Below are 17,538 nucleotides of genomic sequence, written 5' to 3'. Positions count from 1 at the left end.
TGGCCGGGTTCCCCCAGCCACTCTGGGTGGCTTCCAACAAAACATTAAAATACAGAAATCCATCAAACATTAAAAGCTTCCCTAAACAGGGCTGCCTTGAGATGCCTTCTAAAGGTCTGGTAATTGTTGTTCTCTTTGACCTCTGGTGGGAGGGCATTCCACAGGGTGGGTGCCACTTCCGAGTAGGCCCTCTGCCTGGTTCCCTGTAACTTGGCTTCTCATAGCGAGGGAACTGCCAGAAGGCCCTCGGCGCTGGACCTCAGTGTCCGGGCAGAACGATGGGGGTGGAGACGCTCCTTCAGGTATAGGGAATACATACTGGGGGGTCATCAAACTGTATGGATGGATGTGTTCCTCCTTTTGCTTTCTCTTTTATTCCTTGCATTTCTTGGCGAGATGCACAACACTGTGTGAGGATACGACTTGCGTTTGATTCTGTATACCCAGATACATGCTGGCACACTGAGGCACTGTGATGGAGCATTTTTATTTTCTATGCCGACGTTCGCTAACCTGGTGCCCTCTGGGTGTTTTGGACTACACAGTTCTGAGGATGAAGGGAGTTCTGCTCCAAAGCATCTAGAGGGCGGCAGGTTGGGGGAAGTTGTTCTATGCCACAAAATAATAGATGTCTGGTTATTGTTGTTGTTTTTAATTGTCAGTCACTTTGAGGATCTTCTACGTGTCCTTGTTTGCGTCCCATTCCCTGTGCGCCATTCCTTGGGTTGCTGGACACATCAGTTCCAGGAATCTTAGTAAAATGCGGTAGCTGAGGTTGGTACTACAACAACTTCCCTGTGTCTGCAGTTTTGCTTTTTATCAATGGAATGCCGAGGGGGACGAGGTATGAGGAGGAAGAAGCTGCTTGCTGTGGCTTCGTGGGAAAAGAGGAGGGATGGGGGAGAAATCTCATTACCTTGAAATTGTGCCGGGAAACACAGAAAGCCAACACATAACTTTTAAAACAGGCATGTATTCAGATGCATGGTGCATTTGTTCCACTAAGACATGCATGATGGACACTTCTGGAGTTTCCATAGTCGCAAACTAACCTGTGTTTAATTTTTGATAGTCGCAACTAGCCTGTGTTTAATTTTTGAATGAAACCCAGAGGGGAATCACAAGTTCACTTCTGAATTGCTTGATTATTATTATTTACTTAAATGAAAAGTTGCTACTTCATTGCTGCTTTATAGCTCATGCAGTCACATTCATTTGTATATTTTTAATTATCCTGCCTTTGGCTTTCTTGTAAAGAGGCGGTTGTTGTTGTTGTTGTTGTTGTTGTTAAATTCCTTTCCCCCCCCTTCCTTGCAAAGGAGCCCAGGAAGGCAAACAGATTCACAATTTAAAAGTACTGTATATTCCTGCGTATAAGACTACTTTTTAACCCAGGAAAATCTTCTCAAAAGTTTCATTGCTGTTGGTTGGCATCCGTCTGTCTTGGAAGACAATGGAGGAGTGATGTCAAACCATTGGAAGGTTGCAGTGCCTGCTGTGGCTGTAGAGACCAATGCAGGCGAGACTTGTTTTGTTGCAGCTGGGGCAGATAAAGGAATCTGATTGTGCTGCTGTTCCTCCCTCTGCACTCCTCCCTGCTGTCATTCCTCCTTTGGTCACTGCTAGGGATGCATGACCTGACTGCCTCTCTCCAAGCACTGTGGTTGTCTGGAAGGGATTCCCACATGGCAGAGTGGATGTTTGCAAACATGACATGAAGGCTGTCAACATCTTTGCAATGCAGAGTTAGTTTGCCAGGGGGCCTGGTGCCTGAAGCCAGCTCCTTGGGGATCCTGACACTTTCCATTTTTGTGGACATGACCAAGCCAGGGTAGACATTGTTGGGACAAGAATGCAAACATGCTGGGAATTAGGAGAGCACATACTCGCTTGAAACTCTGTCCTGCCACATGGCACCCAAAATTTCCCTGATGCAGCGCATGTGGAAGGCTTTGAGGCATCGATCCTGCAGGGCCAGATTAATCATTGTGCCAGCTCTTAGACAGAGCATTCTTTCAGTCAAGTTGGGGTCCTTGTGTGATCTAATTATCTGGAGTTTCCAGTGCAGCAATAATCCCTATTGTATTCCTAGCCCAGAAATTTAAGATTTCTGCAAGCTGTCAGACTGGTGATCAAAGAAGTTGTCATATCCTGCAATTTGTTTTCTCACACCATCACCAAGATTCATCATTTGTCTCTGTTCTCCACTAAACCATTTTTTAGTGCTCTAGTAATCTTTCACTACAACTTCCTCCTCCTTTTGAACTTTCTGTGATTCTTGTCCTGTGGAAGCATTGTATAATATTTCCAAACAAAGTGGCAGAAACCATATGATCAGGATGCTGCCAGTTAGTAGTATTACGTCAGAGGGAGATTCCATTTTAACATGTTACTGTAACATTTATAGATACTGCATTGCATACCCAAAGGCTATTTACCCATCATACATTGGAAGAGAATACGTTGAAAGAGAATCCCAGAGAATCCTGGGAACTGTAGTTTACCTCTCACAAAGTTTCTATTCCCAGTTCCCTTAACAAACTGCAGCTCCCAGAATTATTGGGGTGTGTATGCTTTAAATGTACTCTGTATGCTGCAAATATTTGAATGTATCCAAATTTTGGCTACTTTATTTCCTCCTTCTATTAATCAGGGGGGAAATCCACCTGCTCACCCTTTAAATCCCTCCCTTGCCCCAATAGCTTGTTCTTCCTGTTCTGCCATGCCTATGTGTGCTTCTGTGTGAAATGTAATGTTCATACATTTTGCACAGATGGTCCTATTTACAACTATCTCCAAGGTGCTCTGTGGTTTTCTATGTAGAGGCTGGATCAGAGACGTCTCCTCCTGCCTGGCCATCCTTTGCCCTGTGGTGAAGTGCCTCAGTGGGCTGCTAGTTCTCTCTGTGGCATGGTGCTTTGCTGTCAGTGAGAGTATAGCCATCAGGCTGAGCTTCTCTGTTGTGTGGCACAAATATATATTTTTATTACTGAAACAGTTGTTTCTGCAAAAACTGAGGTTTGGGCTAGGGAAGCATGTTTTGGGGTAGTTTCAGGAATGGCAGTTCATCTCTAAGTGACGATTTCCTTTCCCCCAGTCACCAACCTAGCATCTAGAGATCTCCATGTGGTTGCAGTTGGGGACACACCAATCACAAAACGTGCCCAGCTAATTTCAAGTACTGCCTGCAGGCCACTTGCCCCTTAACAGCCTTTGAGTTATTGATTCTGAGTTCAGAATATCAGTGAAAACACCAATATAAATTTTGGAGAAGGGGGCACAAAACCAAAAGCATTCATGTATGGACAAAAGGGCACAAAAGCATACATGACAAAGTCAGGTTTGTGCAACCCACAGAGGCATTGAACACCCTTGTGTGGGCGCATCTTTAAAGGTCCCACAAAAGTCTGTTTTGGTTGCTAACACAAGCTATCGCAGCCTGTGGCAGAGCTAGCCACTCGGGCACCTCAAGCGGCGGACATGCCGTGCACCCAGCGGCAGGTCAATCTGCCCCGGAGGCTGGTCGATCTGCCCCGGGGGCTGATCGGTGAGGTGGTGATCCGCCCAGGATCAGCGCAGCAGCAATCTGCCCAGGGGGGAATTTGTCACCCCCCCTTAGGGACAACACCCGGGGCGGAATGCCCCCACCGCCCCCCTTCCTATGCCCCTGATCGCAGCTACACCACTAGGGATATTAGTAAACAAAGGTTACTAGTAGCCATCCTGACCACATATCCTTGATAAATTACCATATCAGTCATTTGTGGCTAAATAGGAGTGGGAAATCCAAAAACCCTGTTCTTAGCTTGTCTTAAGTCATATTTGATGGGCTGGAGGGGAACTTCCCTCTGAGTATGTGAGGACACGCCTATTTCTCCAGCTAGCTCGCTGGATTCCACGCGTTGAGTGGGTCTCTATTCCACATAAAATATGACAAAGGCTTTCACTGGAAAAAGGAAAAAGGAAAGTCTCACACCTCTGTGTATCCACTGTGTATGTGTGACTTTGTTGTTGTTTAGATAGATAGATACTTTATTGTCATTGTACGTAGTACAACAAAATTGAATGCCATCCAAAAAACAAAACAAAAACACTATTACAGCCACACACACACACACCACTCCCCAAGATCATATTATTTAGTTACAGCATTTAAAATGGTTATACAGTAGCTCTTGGATAGAAACTGTTTTTTAATCGATTCGTTCTTGATTTAATTGTTCTGTATCTCTTGCCCGAAGGCAACGGTACAAAAAGACTATATCCAGGATGAGATGAATCTTGTAAAATATTATATGCTTTTTAAGGCAACGGGAATTGTATAGTTCTTCCAGAGATGGGAGACGATGACCGATAATCTTTTGGGCTGTGGTTATGACCTTCTGGAGCACTTTCCTGTCCATGACTGTGCAGCTGGAAAACCAAGCACAGATACAGTATGTAAGAATGCTCTCTGTGGAGCCTCGGTAGAAGGACACCAGCAGTCTCTCACTCAGCTTGTTCTTTTTTAAAAGTCGTTTAGTTGTTCAGTCGTGTCCAACTCTTTGTGACCCCATGGACCATAGCACGCCAGGCACTCCTGTCTTCCACTGCCTATCCTGTTGCTAACACATAGGGTTCATCCACACTTACCTCCATTCCATGTTTCTAGGGACAGGTCTGTGTTTCCCCGGTTAGTCTGAGTGCTTCCCCACCCTCTACCTCCTCTATTTTCCCTGTGAAAAACCACTCTTCACCGCTGAATCGGAGAAAATGACCATATGCATGCGGATTGCTGTTTGTACCAATTCAGAGATAAAGATCGGGTTTTCCTGGGGAAAGCAGGGGGTGGGGGAAGTGCTCAGGCATGGACCAGGAAAGCACTCTCTGATATGCCTAGAAAGTGCATTTCATGCATACATATTATGGAACATACAAATCACAATGAAATAAAATATCTGAAAAATACATTGCTCCTTCTCTGAACGTATCCGAGAGCAGACCCTCTAAGTATCCTATTTTTCAGGGACAGTCCTGGATTTACAAAAGCTGTCCCGGTTTCTGATACGATCCTGGAATGTCCTGCTTTTCCTTAGAATGTCCCTATTTTCATCAGAGAAATGTTGGAGGGTATGGACCTGTGCCTAAAAAGTGGAGGGCAAAAAGTGTGGAGAAGTCCAAACAGTACATATTGTAGAATATACTAAACAGCAATAAAATTAAAGCCCTGAAAAAATACACTGCTCCCTTCTGAATGTATTTGAGAGTAGAAACTGGACGTTGCTGGATGTTGTACCACACTATAATCTCTTCCTCTCACCAACAAAATCTTAAATAGTCCTCTTATCTATTCCCATTGAAAGCTTCTCTTCATAGACATCTGGAGGCAATTCTTAATCACCACTGGCACTAGGCATGTGGCTTTTGCAATGCTGCCATACAGGACTACTAACCCAGTTTGTAATCTTGGTACATGTACCCTTAACCCCAGGTGTACTGGGAAAGTGGAGAATGTGGGCGTAAAGGCACTTATCAGGGAACAGTTCGTAATTGCTCATGCTGAAGTTCATTCAGTACTTTTCTCTTCAAGTGAAGTGAGCCTTATTTTTTGTCTGATCATCCCTAAGGAAGTTCAGGTCACACCCACACTATGCGTTGCATAGTTCTACTCCGAGCAGACAGACTGAAGTTTACACATGACTAACTTAGGTCCATTAATTTCAACGGGGCGACAATAGGCTACAACCCCATACATTTAAAGCATGCTGAATTTTGGCCTTGTACAGTGCGCCACTGAAATTTGAAAGACCAAAGCCCGCTTCTGCAGTAGGTGTAATATTTTTTCAATTTTGGGTCACCCCCATAGCCAACGTGGCCAATGTTCAAGGATGATGGGAGTGGCAATACTTTTGTCGGCATCTGTCTTGAGAGAAAACGGAGTGCACCTCCGGGGGTGAAGTCTAACTGCTGCATTAATAGCACCAAAGTGACTTCACTGGGGTGCAAGCCTGGGCAGTGGGTACAGGGGTCCTGGGCCTCCCAGACAACAAGACCTCCCCCCCCCCGCCTCACTGATTCATTCCAAAGGAAAGCAGAGCAATACATTGAGCACCAGCTGGGCTGCAGGAGTTGCTGGAAGGAGGCTTACGAGTCCAACAACAGCAGAGGGCCTTTTCCTGTCTCTGCTCTTCCCATAGGGATTGAGTTGGCCACTGTGAAGAGGAGGAGGAGGATGGTGGTGGCGGCGATGAATAGATGAGCATTTGACCTGATGCCCCAGGGCTCTTCTCACGCTGCCAGTCTCCAGCCCCTCCTAATATGGGCAACTAGCCAAACCAACTGGATCATGGAAAGTTGCTGCTGTTTCTCGCAGCATTGCGCAAAAGGAAGCTGCATGGTTTGCATGCTGGGCAACGCACTGATTCATTGTGACAGGAAAGAACAGCTGTTCGATTTATTTCTGAGATTAAATTCCTTTTTGAACTTTTTTTTTTTAAAGGATGAAGTAGCATGGCTGCAGGCAAGCAAAATCCCAATCAGGTGGAGTAACACGCTTCCCCTCCCCCTGACACAGCATGTCAGGGAAAATAATTTACAACAAAAGCCTGGTTTTTCCTTACTCATGACTAACAGGAGTAAACAAAAAGGTGCAACTCCCACCAAATGCACCCCACGCAAAACTGAGGGGCACGGAGTTCACAGGTACAGTTAACATTTCCCCTTTAATTCATTGACTCACATCCGTTTAAAAAACAACAACCCACTCTTTTTGTCCCTTCCGCAGCGCCATCCCTCCAGCGCGCTCGCTCGCAGCGTCATGCATGTAAATGATGAGGGAGGCGCGGCCGCCGCCACTTCGCTCTGATTGGGTACTCCCTCCCCAAGGCGGCCTCGCCATTGGTTGAGGACACACGGGCCCACACGCCTCGCTTGCTTGAGGCGCTGCGGGTGAAGCCGAAGCGGGAGGAGAAATGAGAAGGGCTGGCGTTGCCATAGCGGCGGCGAAGAGGGCGGTGGGGAAAAGGCAGCGGCGGAGGGAAGGGGACCCGGAAGAGCAAAGGATTGTGGGTAACCCCCTTCCAGAAAACGAGCTTGGGCTAATTTGCATGGGCGGGGGGTGGAGTTGGGGTTATTCAGAAGCTGAAAAGTGTGACTAATTTGTCCCCTATCCCCCAAGTTATGGGTTAGGAGGTTCTGGGTAATTTACCATTGTCTCACTTCCCTTTCTCCCGCAGTGGATTCTGGGTGGTTGGCCCCTGTGACGCAAGGGGTTACGGGTAACCGCCTGGCCCTTGGGACTTTGGCTCAGTCCAAGTTTTTCAAGCCCGGCTCTCAGCCTGTATCTTGGGGGTGCACTTTTAACTTTTGACCTCTGCTATGGTTCTCTGGCTGGAAGTGAGGATATGGACAGCTTCAGCTTCTGCCTTCCCTTGCGCTGCAGGCTGCAAGCGCTGCTTCCGTGTAACCACAGAGAAGTTGCATCATCCTTTGCATCTCGCTGCCTTTCTGTTTCTCTCAACAAAAACAACAGCACTGCCCCAAACGAAACGAGGCCACTGGCACAACTCTTGCTAGCTCTAGGTACAACCCATGTGTGTGGGCTGACTTTCCAGCTGAAGTTTTAGTGTACATCAAGGATGTTGATGATGATGATAATCAATAATAATTTATTATTTATACCCTGTCCATCTGGCTGGGTTTCCCATGGGGTAACCTGTGGGTAGGGTTGCCAAGTTATTCACATGAACCTGCTCCCATGCCTTTTAACTTGCAGCCTGAAATCACCGTTTCCGGAATGATTTATTCATTCATTTCTCCCCATGTTAGGAATTAACACTTAGCCAGTTTAATTAGGGCAAGCCAAGCTTCTGCTTGAAGGTTCAGGAGCAAGGTTTATTAAAAAAGAAGAAGCTGGTAACCAAACTCTGGGTGCCAGTAGCACATTTCCTCCTATCTGACTGGAGTTATTGTCGACAAATAAACAGTTGCCACTGGTCCAATTTTGCTTTGCTTTGTGGCAGTTTAGAGTAAACAGCCATTAGGGTAGATTTCTGATTGTTGAATTCTGCCTTCTCCCTGACTTAAAACTGGAGACACACTCCTGTGTTTTACACGCACAGTCTTATCTTTGTAGTATGAAAAAGTAAACATTGTCAATCTTCAGAGAAGTTCACCCAGAGCATCCTTTCAGAGTAGTTACTCATGGAGAGGTGCAGTGGGCAGCCTCTGAGGACTAGTAATTATGCCACATTTCTGCACTGAGAGTGATTGAACAATTTAATTGCGCTCACTACAGAGATACTGAAGGTTACCCACCTCCTGCAAAGGCTGTTTGGAAGGAGGCAGGACCTGAATAGTGTCATGCAGAGGTGCAGTAGGTAGCCTCCTCTGAAGCCCTGTTTAGGGAAGTTTTTAATGACCGATGTTTTAATGTATTTTTAATCTTCTGTTGGAAGCCACCCAGAGTGGCTGGGGAAACCCAGCCAGATGGGCGGGGTAGAAATATTATTATTAATTTTATATTTTGGTTCCCAATTGATGCAATAAATTAATATATTTTTCACAGCACACTAGCAATTACAGCAACTAGTTTAGGAACTGCTGCATTGGAGCAGTTTTTATGGGGGAATCTGTGGCACTGTGGTGTAAATCACTGAGCCTAGGGCTTGCCGATCGGAAGGTCGGCGGTTCGAATCCCCGCAGCGGGGTGAACTCCCATTGTTTGGTCCCAGCTCCTGCCAACCTAGCAGTTCAAAAGCACGTCAAAGTGCAAATAGATAAATAGGTACTGCTGTGGCGGGAAGGTAAACGGCGTTTCTGTGTGCTGCTCTGCTTTTGCCAGAAACGGCTTAGTCATGCTGGCCACATGACCCTGAAAAACTGTTTGCATACACACGAAAGCTCATACCAAAATAAAAACTTAGTTGGTATTTAAGGTGCTACTGAAGGAATTTTTTTATTGAAAGCTGCAGTTTGTCGGTTACTGTCCTATGCTTTGGTCCGTATTAGAGATTGTGTTTATAGCAGGCATTATGTTAACTTCTCTAGCATGCTTGCATTGCACAGGTAGTGGAAGGTTCTGTCTTCTTGAATTCCTTTCTTTGCCTTACAGGTAAACCTCCACCATGAATTTTGAAGGTCTTGACCCAGCCCTCGCAGAGTATGTACCTGCCCTGCATCCTGCTCTGGATCCGCACCTCAATGCTAGCCTACTACAGAATGTGGAGCTGGATCCAGAGGGGGTGCCATTGGAGGGCATCCCTGTGCCTGACTCAGTGCATATCATGGAGGGCATGTACTCGGAGCTCCACACTGTTGTCTCTGAAGTGGGCGTTCCTGTCTCCTTCTCACACTTTGACCTACATGAAGAAATGCTCTGGGTTGGGAATCATGGGGTAAGGGATTCCCATTACATGTCAGTGATGATCAAGAGCGTTATACAATATACAGTACTGGATCATACATTGAGGAGGGTTGGGATTCATGATATGATCTAACTCCTGCAAGCTGATTTCAGCTCCACTGAGGAAGGCTACCCACAGCTATAAGAGTCTTGTTTTCTTGTAGGTTCCTGCTTAGAATGCCAAGAATTCTAGCTTTCTTTTTTTAAATTAAGTGTATATCCTATCCTCAAGGAGATCAGCACTATCAGGAAAGACACAAGTTGTCCACCTGTGTCTTTAAGACCGTGGTTCTCAACGTGGGGCATATGTCCCTCGGGGGACAATTTGATTTTTAAGAGGGGCAATTCAAGAATGAGTTAACAGTGAATGGCTTTTTAGGCTTCCTCCATGTGAATAGGAGTTCACTTTTTTGAATAATAAGAATTATATGTCACAGGTGGGTGGGATCTGGATTTTAGAGATGGGGCATGGCCAAAAAAAGGTTGGGAACCACTGCTTTGAGGCGTAAGATGCCTCTCAGTGTACTAGTTCTAATCTCACAGTGGTTTTTTAATAATGAATGAAACAATGAAATGAGTGTATATGGCACATTCAGATTCCTTTATTATAATATATACTAATTCTTTTATAATATAGAATAATTCCTTTATAATATATAATTCCTTTATAATATAGACTAACATGAAATGCATATTAATTATCTGTGGTAAAAAGAAGTGTTTGATATCTGGAGAGTACTTATTAATAAGCTTTTTATTATGAAATGGTTTGACCTTTCATAGGTGACAACAACATAATTCTTCAGATACTAAGTTCGAACTGAGAAAGTCAAAGTGAAAAGGCATTTTAAAAGCTGAGCAAGAGAAACCATTCTAAAGTTTTTGAAGCTTTATAATGTGCAAAGAAATTGTGGCCTTTCTTAAGCCCCAAATTGCCATAATCAAATTTCTATATGAATCCCTGTTAAGCATTTCTCGAGATCTATAGCACCGTCTTACAATAATTGGCAACTGGTTTCTTAGTGTTTCTTGCTCTTATGACTATGTTCTAAGAATGAACGGTGATCATTTTATAGAAGTACACCATATTGGTAGACTTGGGGGGATGTGCCATGTATGTAATGGGCAGGTACCATTGGGTCCATACACAACATTATTTTTATCATGCTTGTTATTTTATATTTTGGACTCTGTTGATATTTTACTTGGAGTTTTGCAGTTGTCTATGTATTTTATTGGCAATGGATTATTACCTGTTCTGGGATTATCTTGTATGATGGGGAGGTGAGATAAATTTATTTACAGGGAATGTCCATTTTGTGTGCACCAAGGCACGGGCGACTGCTGACACATGCAAGCTTTTGGCCTCAGAAGAGGGCGGGAGCAGAACACACTGATGCGTACATTGTCCCAGAAAACAAACCCCATGCAAACAGGGAGTTGCCTTTACTTAAAACATTTCTACAGTATGTTGATAAAAGGCCATAGTGACATTTAAGGAAGTTGCTGTGAGGAGTAGTTTCAGGTTAGTTGTCTATATGATGGCAAAGGTTGGTCTGCCTTCTGTAGTTTCTCTGAGGCAAACCTCAAGAATAGAACAGAATTCCCTTGTGAAGACTTGTAACCCCCTTAATTGTGTACAGTCAAATCTCGGTTGTCGAATGTAATCCGTTCCAGAAGCCTGTTTGGCTTCCGGAACGTTTGACAACCGAGGCACGGCTTCCTATTGGTTGCAAGAGCTTCCTGCACTCAATAATAAAAAATAAATAAATAAATTTATTATTTATACCCCACCCATCAGGTTTCCTCAGCTATTCTGGGCGGCTCCCAACAGAACACTAAAAACACAATAAACATCAAACATTAAAAACTTTCCTAAACAGGGCTGCCTTCAGATGTCTTCTAGAAGTCAGATAGTTGTTTATTTTCTTGACATCTGATGGGAGGGCGTTCTATGGGTCGGGCGCCACTACCAAGAAGGCCCTCTGCCTGGTTCCCTGTAACCTCACTTCCCACAGCAAGAGAACTGAAGTGGAAGCCGTGTCGGATGTTTGGCTTCCGAAAAACGTTCCAAAACCGAAGCATTTACTACCAGGTTTTTGGTGTTCGGGAGCCAAAACGTTCCAAAACGGACGGAGCTGTTCAGGAACCGAGGTTTGACTCTACATTCGGTAATAACCAGATGTATTTTCTTTTGTTACTCGTGCTGCTTATTGTCGTACTGTAGTTGTGCTCTGGTAAGTCAAAGATTCCTTTGTAACGCTCAGTGTTATATTCAACAGAAATAGGGCTTGTTCAGTGGAGAAGGTAAACTGTGGTTGGGGGGGGGGAGTAGATGAAGGAGCCAGAAGGTCTCATAAATATTAAAATGAGCTGGCTACATACAGGATACGGTAGGTTACAGGTCAAATTAGATGTGAGGGTGACTTGAGTTGCCTCCCTCTTTTTCAGGGTCATTCCACTTCTTTCTTCGGTCCAGCCCTGGAACGCTACTCTTCCTTCCAGGTGCATAGTAGTGATGACATTCGACAGATCCAGAGCCTAGAGAATGGGGTACTCTTCTTGACCAAAAACAACCTCAAATACATGTCCAGAGGGGGACTTATAATCTTCGATTACCTGTAAGTGACTTCTGCTGGGTGTGTGGTGGTTTGAGCATTTTTGGAAAGCTGTGAGATAGCCATTGTGGGCCCTGCCCAGTCTTTGGTCTCTGTGTAGAATTTACTTGGAAGAATGCCAGTTATACCCTTGGGAATATTATGAAAACTATGTACCTACAGTCACACATCTGGTGTGGGAAGTTTTGTGAGATGTGCACAACTTGCAGGTTTTAATTATTTGGTATACTCCAGGGCAAGCTTGAGAAGAGGGCTTTGATGTCATATCCTGTTATTCCTCATGAAGCATGTGGACGTGCTTCAATGTAGTATTTCCTGCTTCCTTTATAAAAATTATTGCTTGAGGACTTCTAGGTGGGAAATTTGCATCAATATAGTTTAGCCACCTACTTTTTCCTGGAATGGTCCCCAAAGGTTTCATGATGCAAGATTCTGATGTCACTTTGATTTACTTCGTGAGCTCACATGTAGCAATGACTGAATGGAAAATACTAGGTCGGCATTGGTTCTCACAGTTCCTCTTTCTCCTCCTCTAGCATGGATGAGAGTGAGGACATGCACAGTCTACTACTCACCGATCCCAGCACTTTGCTTGTTGGGGGGCTCACCAACCATGTGCTAGAGATAGACCTCAATACAGTCCAAGAAACCCAGAAGGTAACATGCGCTTCTCCCATATCTGACCCTAATACGTTGCATTGATTCTGATTACTCAGAACCAGAGATGTTGTGGTTTTATCATGTTAAGCTTACACAAAGATGAGCAGGAATCTCCACTGGATAACAAAATGACTGGTTTAATCTTAAACAAATTGTAACTCTGGAGTAGAATGACAGGAGGAGATCCTGTTCCTCGTTGTGATGATGTATCCTAGTAGCCTTGGCTCCTGTTATACCCAATCCGAAATAGATGTTTTGGAGATAGAATAATAATATTAATGTTTTTGTCACCAGAATTTTGATTTTACATAAAAGAAACAGGTTGAAGCCAAAAGTTTGAAAGTTCAAACAGAAAGTGAAATGACAACATTCCTATTTCTGACCTCATGAAAACAGCAATCTCTAAAATGTATTAACTTTCCCATTTTTTTAATTCTTCAGGGGGGGAAATGTTGCAACACTTCTATAGGTTTCCCTAATAATATCATTTTTTTTAAGTGGTGCTCCTCAGCATAATAGTGTGTATGAAAGTAATGTAAGTTTTTTCCTGTAACAAAAATTGTAGAACCTTTCCATAGTTTTATCTGGATGTACTGGATCAATAGATGGATATAAAGATACGGACACATTTCTTGATCTTGTTTGTATGTAGTGCTATAATAATAACGTTTTGTTACTTATTCCTCACCTATCCGATTGGGTTGCCCCAAAGCAACTTCCAACATAATATAAAAACACAGTTGTTCATCAAACATTAAAAACTTCCTGATGCAGGACTGCCTTCAGATGTCTTCAGAAAGTTGTGTAATTGTTTATTTCTTTGACATCTGATGAGAGGGCATTCCACAGGGCGGGCGCCACTACCAAGAAGGCCCTCTGCCTGGTTCCCTGAAGCTTCACTGCTTGCAGTGAGGGAACTGCCAGAAGGCCCTTAGAGCTGGACCTCAGTTTTTTTTATTGTAGCCTTAATCTTTATGATAGGGACCCAGGTGGCGCTGTGGGTTAAACCACTGAGCCTAGGGCTTGCTGATTAGAAGGTCGGCGGTTCAAATCCCTGTGACGGGGTGAGCTCCCGTTGCTTGGTCCCAGCTCCTGCCAACCTAGCAGTTCGAAAGAACGTCAAAATGCAAGTAGATAAATAGGAACCGCTACAGCGGGAAGGTAAACGGCGTTTCCGTGTGCTGCTCTGGTTTGCCAGAAGTGGCTTTGTCATGCTGGCCACATGACCTGGAAGCTATACGCCGGCTCCCTCGGCCAATAATGCGAGATGAGCGCGCAACCCCAGAGTCGGTCACGACTGGACCTAATGGTCAGGGGTCCCTTTACCTTTACCTTTAATCTTTATGATAGAAGAAAGCTGCATGCCATGTTTTGTTTTTGCAAAACAAAGGCATTGCCACTGAATTATTTTTATTTTTCCTTGTATTGTCATTCAGGTTGTTTTGTTTTTTAAGCAAACATAAACTTACTTCTTCCTTTGGTGCTGGGTGGGAAATAATAGCCATTCACCACTTGGCAGTTCCACCCTTTCCCCCTGAACAATGTAGCAGCTGTATATTCATAGTGTTGTGCTTTGCCTCTGTCCAGATCTTAATCCTACTTTTTATGTCTCTATTTTAGTACACAGTGGAAGTGCCTGGGGTCACTATCATGAGACAGTCGAACCGTTTCTTCTTCTGTGGCCACACATCAGGAAAGGTAACACTGTGCATCTTATCATCACCTCCACACACACACACACACACACACACACACACACACACACACACAAACAAACAAATGTTTGAAAGCTATAGGCACTCCAGTAACACAGTGAGTTTGCGCCTTATGAAAATCAGTTCTTTTTCCCTTTAAAAATGAAGCAAAGATATTCCAGTGCCAAACCTTCCACATATGTTGGTTTGACATAGTGAATTTGGGCTTGGAGTATTTTTAACATTTTTAAAATGGGTAGGAATCTGTATGGATGGGTTACGCTTCACACAGAGTCTGATCGTTATATTTGAACTCGGGGAGCAGCTTTTATTCCCCAAGTAAGATTGACTGGTGTTTGGAGTTGACAAACCGCATTCTGTCTTCACACAACATGACAAGTCATACTGTGGCTTAATTGTGCCATGTGCAAAACCTGAGTGATGTGCAAAGGAGGTCTCTGACTTTACAGGAGGAATACAGAGAGAAAGATGCCCAGTTAATTCACTCGATGCCATTCTATTCCTTTCTCTCGTGGTGCTTTTAAATCAGATATATTAGGGTGCCTTCTGTTCCTTCCTCAGGTTTCCTTGCGTGATCTCCGCACTTTTGCTGTGGAGCATGAGTTTGATGCCTACTCTGGTAGTCTGTCAGATTTTGATGTCCACGGCAACCTGCTGGTGACCTGTGGCTTCTCCAGCCGAATGAATGGCCTAGCCTGCGATCGCTTCCTCAAGGTGTATGACCTGCGTATGCTGCGAGCCATCACACCTCTGCAGGTCCACATTGACCCCCTGTTTCTGAAGTTCATTCCTACATACACATCTCGCCTTGCCATAATCTCCCAGACAGGTAAGTAGCTAGACCACAGAGGCCCTGTGGCCTCACCTTCTGCTTTGGATGTGCTTGGACTTCAGAGTCCTGTCCCATTTGAATCTAGCCACCTTCAAGAGATGCCCACAGTGTGAAGCATCAAGTCATGCTCAGGACAGTTTGCAGAGAAACCACGCATCTGATTTGCTCTTCCCTTCTAGGTCAGTGTCAGTTCTGCGAACCCACCGGACTGGCCAATCCGGCTGACATCTTCCACGTCAATACCGTGGGCCAGCTGATCATGAGCTTTGATGTGTCTGCCAGCAAACAAGCCATGGTTTTTGGAGACTCCGAGGGCTGTGTCCACCTGTGGACTGACTCGCCCGAGATCACCTTCAATGCCTACTCCCGGGAGACTGACTTTGCCTTGCCTTGCATTGTGGACACCTTGCCCCACCTTGACTGGAACCAGGACCTCATGCCTCTGTCGCTTATACCTGTGCCGTTGACCACCGAGACCTTGCTGTCAGATTGGCCAGTTTCTAACTCTGCCCCTGCTCCCAGGTAGTTCTTTAGAATAGGAAATCTAAAGAGAAGTACAGACCTTTAGGGTGTAGGGGTGGGGAACTGCAGAACTGGGGGCCAAATGAGAGCCTCTGTCTGGCTCTCAGTACTCTCCCCAGGCCAGACTCCTTTCTAACTTGGTACTCTCCTTAAGTGCTTTTTTGTCTGGATGTAATGTGTCCTCGAGCTCTAATAATGCCTGTTGCCTGGACGGGCAATAGAGAGAGGAGTGTGTGCAGAAACTAGCCTTCTGTACAAAGGTAAAATTCACATTTGTTTCTCTGCCCACTTTTACTACTTGCCCCTCCCACCACCATCATGTGGACCCTGGAAGTTCTCAGGCTGCAAAAGGTCCCCCACTCCCGCTTTCTTGGGTGGTTGTTTGAGTGTTCTTGGTGGTTTCCTTTCTTCTATCCTGCTCCTTGTTGATATCGGACTGTAATTTAATTACCGTACTTTGTTCTTTTAAATTACAGTGGTACCTTGGTTCTCAAACGTAATCTGTTCCAGGAGTCCGTTTGACTCCTGAAACCATTTGAAAACCAAGGCTCAGCTTCCGATTGGCTGCAGGAGCTTCCTGCTCTCAAGTAGAAGCCACGCCGGATGTTCGGCTTCCGAAAAACGTTCGCAAACCGGAACACTTATTTGCAGCGTTCGGGAGCCAATTTGTTCGGCAACTAAGACATTTGGGAACCAAGGTCCCACTGTAATGGACATTGCATGTTATTCTGTATTTAAAAAGGTAAAGGGATCCCTGACCGTTAGGTTCAGTCGTGGACGACTCTGGGGTTGCGGTGCTCATGGCTCTGTGGTTTAGACCACAGCGCCACCCGCATCCCACTTATTCTGTATTTACCCCTCTTGGGAGGGACATAAGATTCCTTTCAGAGTCTGGTAACATTAGCATCCAGTAATAGAGGTAGGGGATTTTTAATTCTTACAATACCTGGGATCCCACAGCTCCCCAAATAAATGACTGCAACTCCTGGGGAGTACACTGTCAAACGGGATCAGAAAGCGTTGTCTGAGCCACAGTTTGTTTTGTAGACGAGCCCCAGCAGTTGACCCCGAGATCCTTCGTGCCATGAAGAAAGTTGGCTTCATTGGATATGCTCCAAACCCCAGGAACAAGCTCCGAAACCAGGTAGCTAGTTGGCCGTCTGTCACTTTTGTGCCTGTTGAACACCTTGAGAGTTGTAGTTCTTGGGTGATGGTATAGGTATTGTGGTGATGGTGATGGTAATATGTATTGTTAAAGATCTTGTTTACTCCAAAAGGGCTTGTGGTTTAGGGTGTGGCTGGGGAACTGATGTCTTCATCTGAATTCTGAATATGTTTCCTTTAGATTTGTAATGCCACAGAATATGCTGTTTTTTTTGTTTTTGTTAAGGAAGGTTGATGCCTTTACAGGTAGATCCTGTTGGCTATAGCTTAGCTTAAGAACCAGCACATCCTGTAACCTCACGTAACCTGAAATTTAAAATGCTGCTTTAGAAGTCTGCTACTTTAGAAGTAGATGCCAGCTAACAACTTGATTGCCAATTTGCTTTTGCCTCATAGGGTGAGAGGCAGCTCCATGTGTTGTGTTGTTTGTGTCACTTACATGGATGTGCATTTTGGAGCCAACATGGTGAGAAAAAGCCAGCTAGCAGCCTTAGGATCATAGAATTGTAGAGTTGGAAGTGACCCTGAGGATCATCTAGTCCAGGCATTCCCAACCTTTGGCCCTCCAGATGTTTTGGACTACAGTTCCCATCTGTAGTTCCCACTGGTCCTGTTAGCTAGGGATCATGGGAGTTGTAGGCCAAA

The 17,538-nt window shown here is 44.8% G+C and overlaps 1 protein-coding gene across 3 annotated transcripts in view; it reads left to right on the top strand.

The window, feature by feature from the left end:
- The first annotated feature begins 6,790 nt into the window (after window positions 1-6,790).
- Window positions 6,791-17,538, top strand: part of PAN2 (poly(A) specific ribonuclease subunit PAN2) — a 29,247-nt gene continuing 18,499 nt past the window's right edge. Inside the window, exons 1-8 of one of the 3 annotated variants that reach the window (XM_035103741.3) lie at window positions 6,791-7,043; window positions 9,092-9,374; window positions 11,834-12,003; window positions 12,537-12,657; window positions 14,281-14,358; window positions 14,937-15,204; window positions 15,387-15,729; window positions 16,777-16,873. In XM_035103741.3, the coding sequence (XP_034959632.2) occupies window positions 9,105-9,374; window positions 11,834-12,003; window positions 12,537-12,657; window positions 14,281-14,358; window positions 14,937-15,204; window positions 15,387-15,729; window positions 16,777-16,873 (1,347 nt within the window). In that variant the 5' untranslated portion in view covers window positions 6,791-7,043; window positions 9,092-9,104. Of the gene's footprint in view, window positions 7,048-7,237; window positions 7,561-9,091; window positions 9,375-11,833; window positions 12,004-12,536; window positions 12,658-14,280; window positions 14,359-14,936; window positions 15,205-15,386; window positions 15,730-16,776; window positions 16,874-17,538 lie in introns of those variants that run through there. The other 2 variants (XM_035103747.3, XM_035103750.3) reach the window with 2 other exon arrangements.

Source organism: Zootoca vivipara, chromosome 2 (genome assembly GCF_965207765.1).
Source record: "Zootoca vivipara chromosome 2, rZooViv2.hap1.1, whole genome shotgun sequence".
NCBI classification, from domain to species: domain Eukaryota; kingdom Metazoa; phylum Chordata; class Lepidosauria; order Squamata; family Lacertidae; genus Zootoca; species Zootoca vivipara.
The sequence above is the reverse complement of the archived record's forward strand: the minus strand, read 5'-3'. Positions and strand labels throughout refer to the sequence as shown.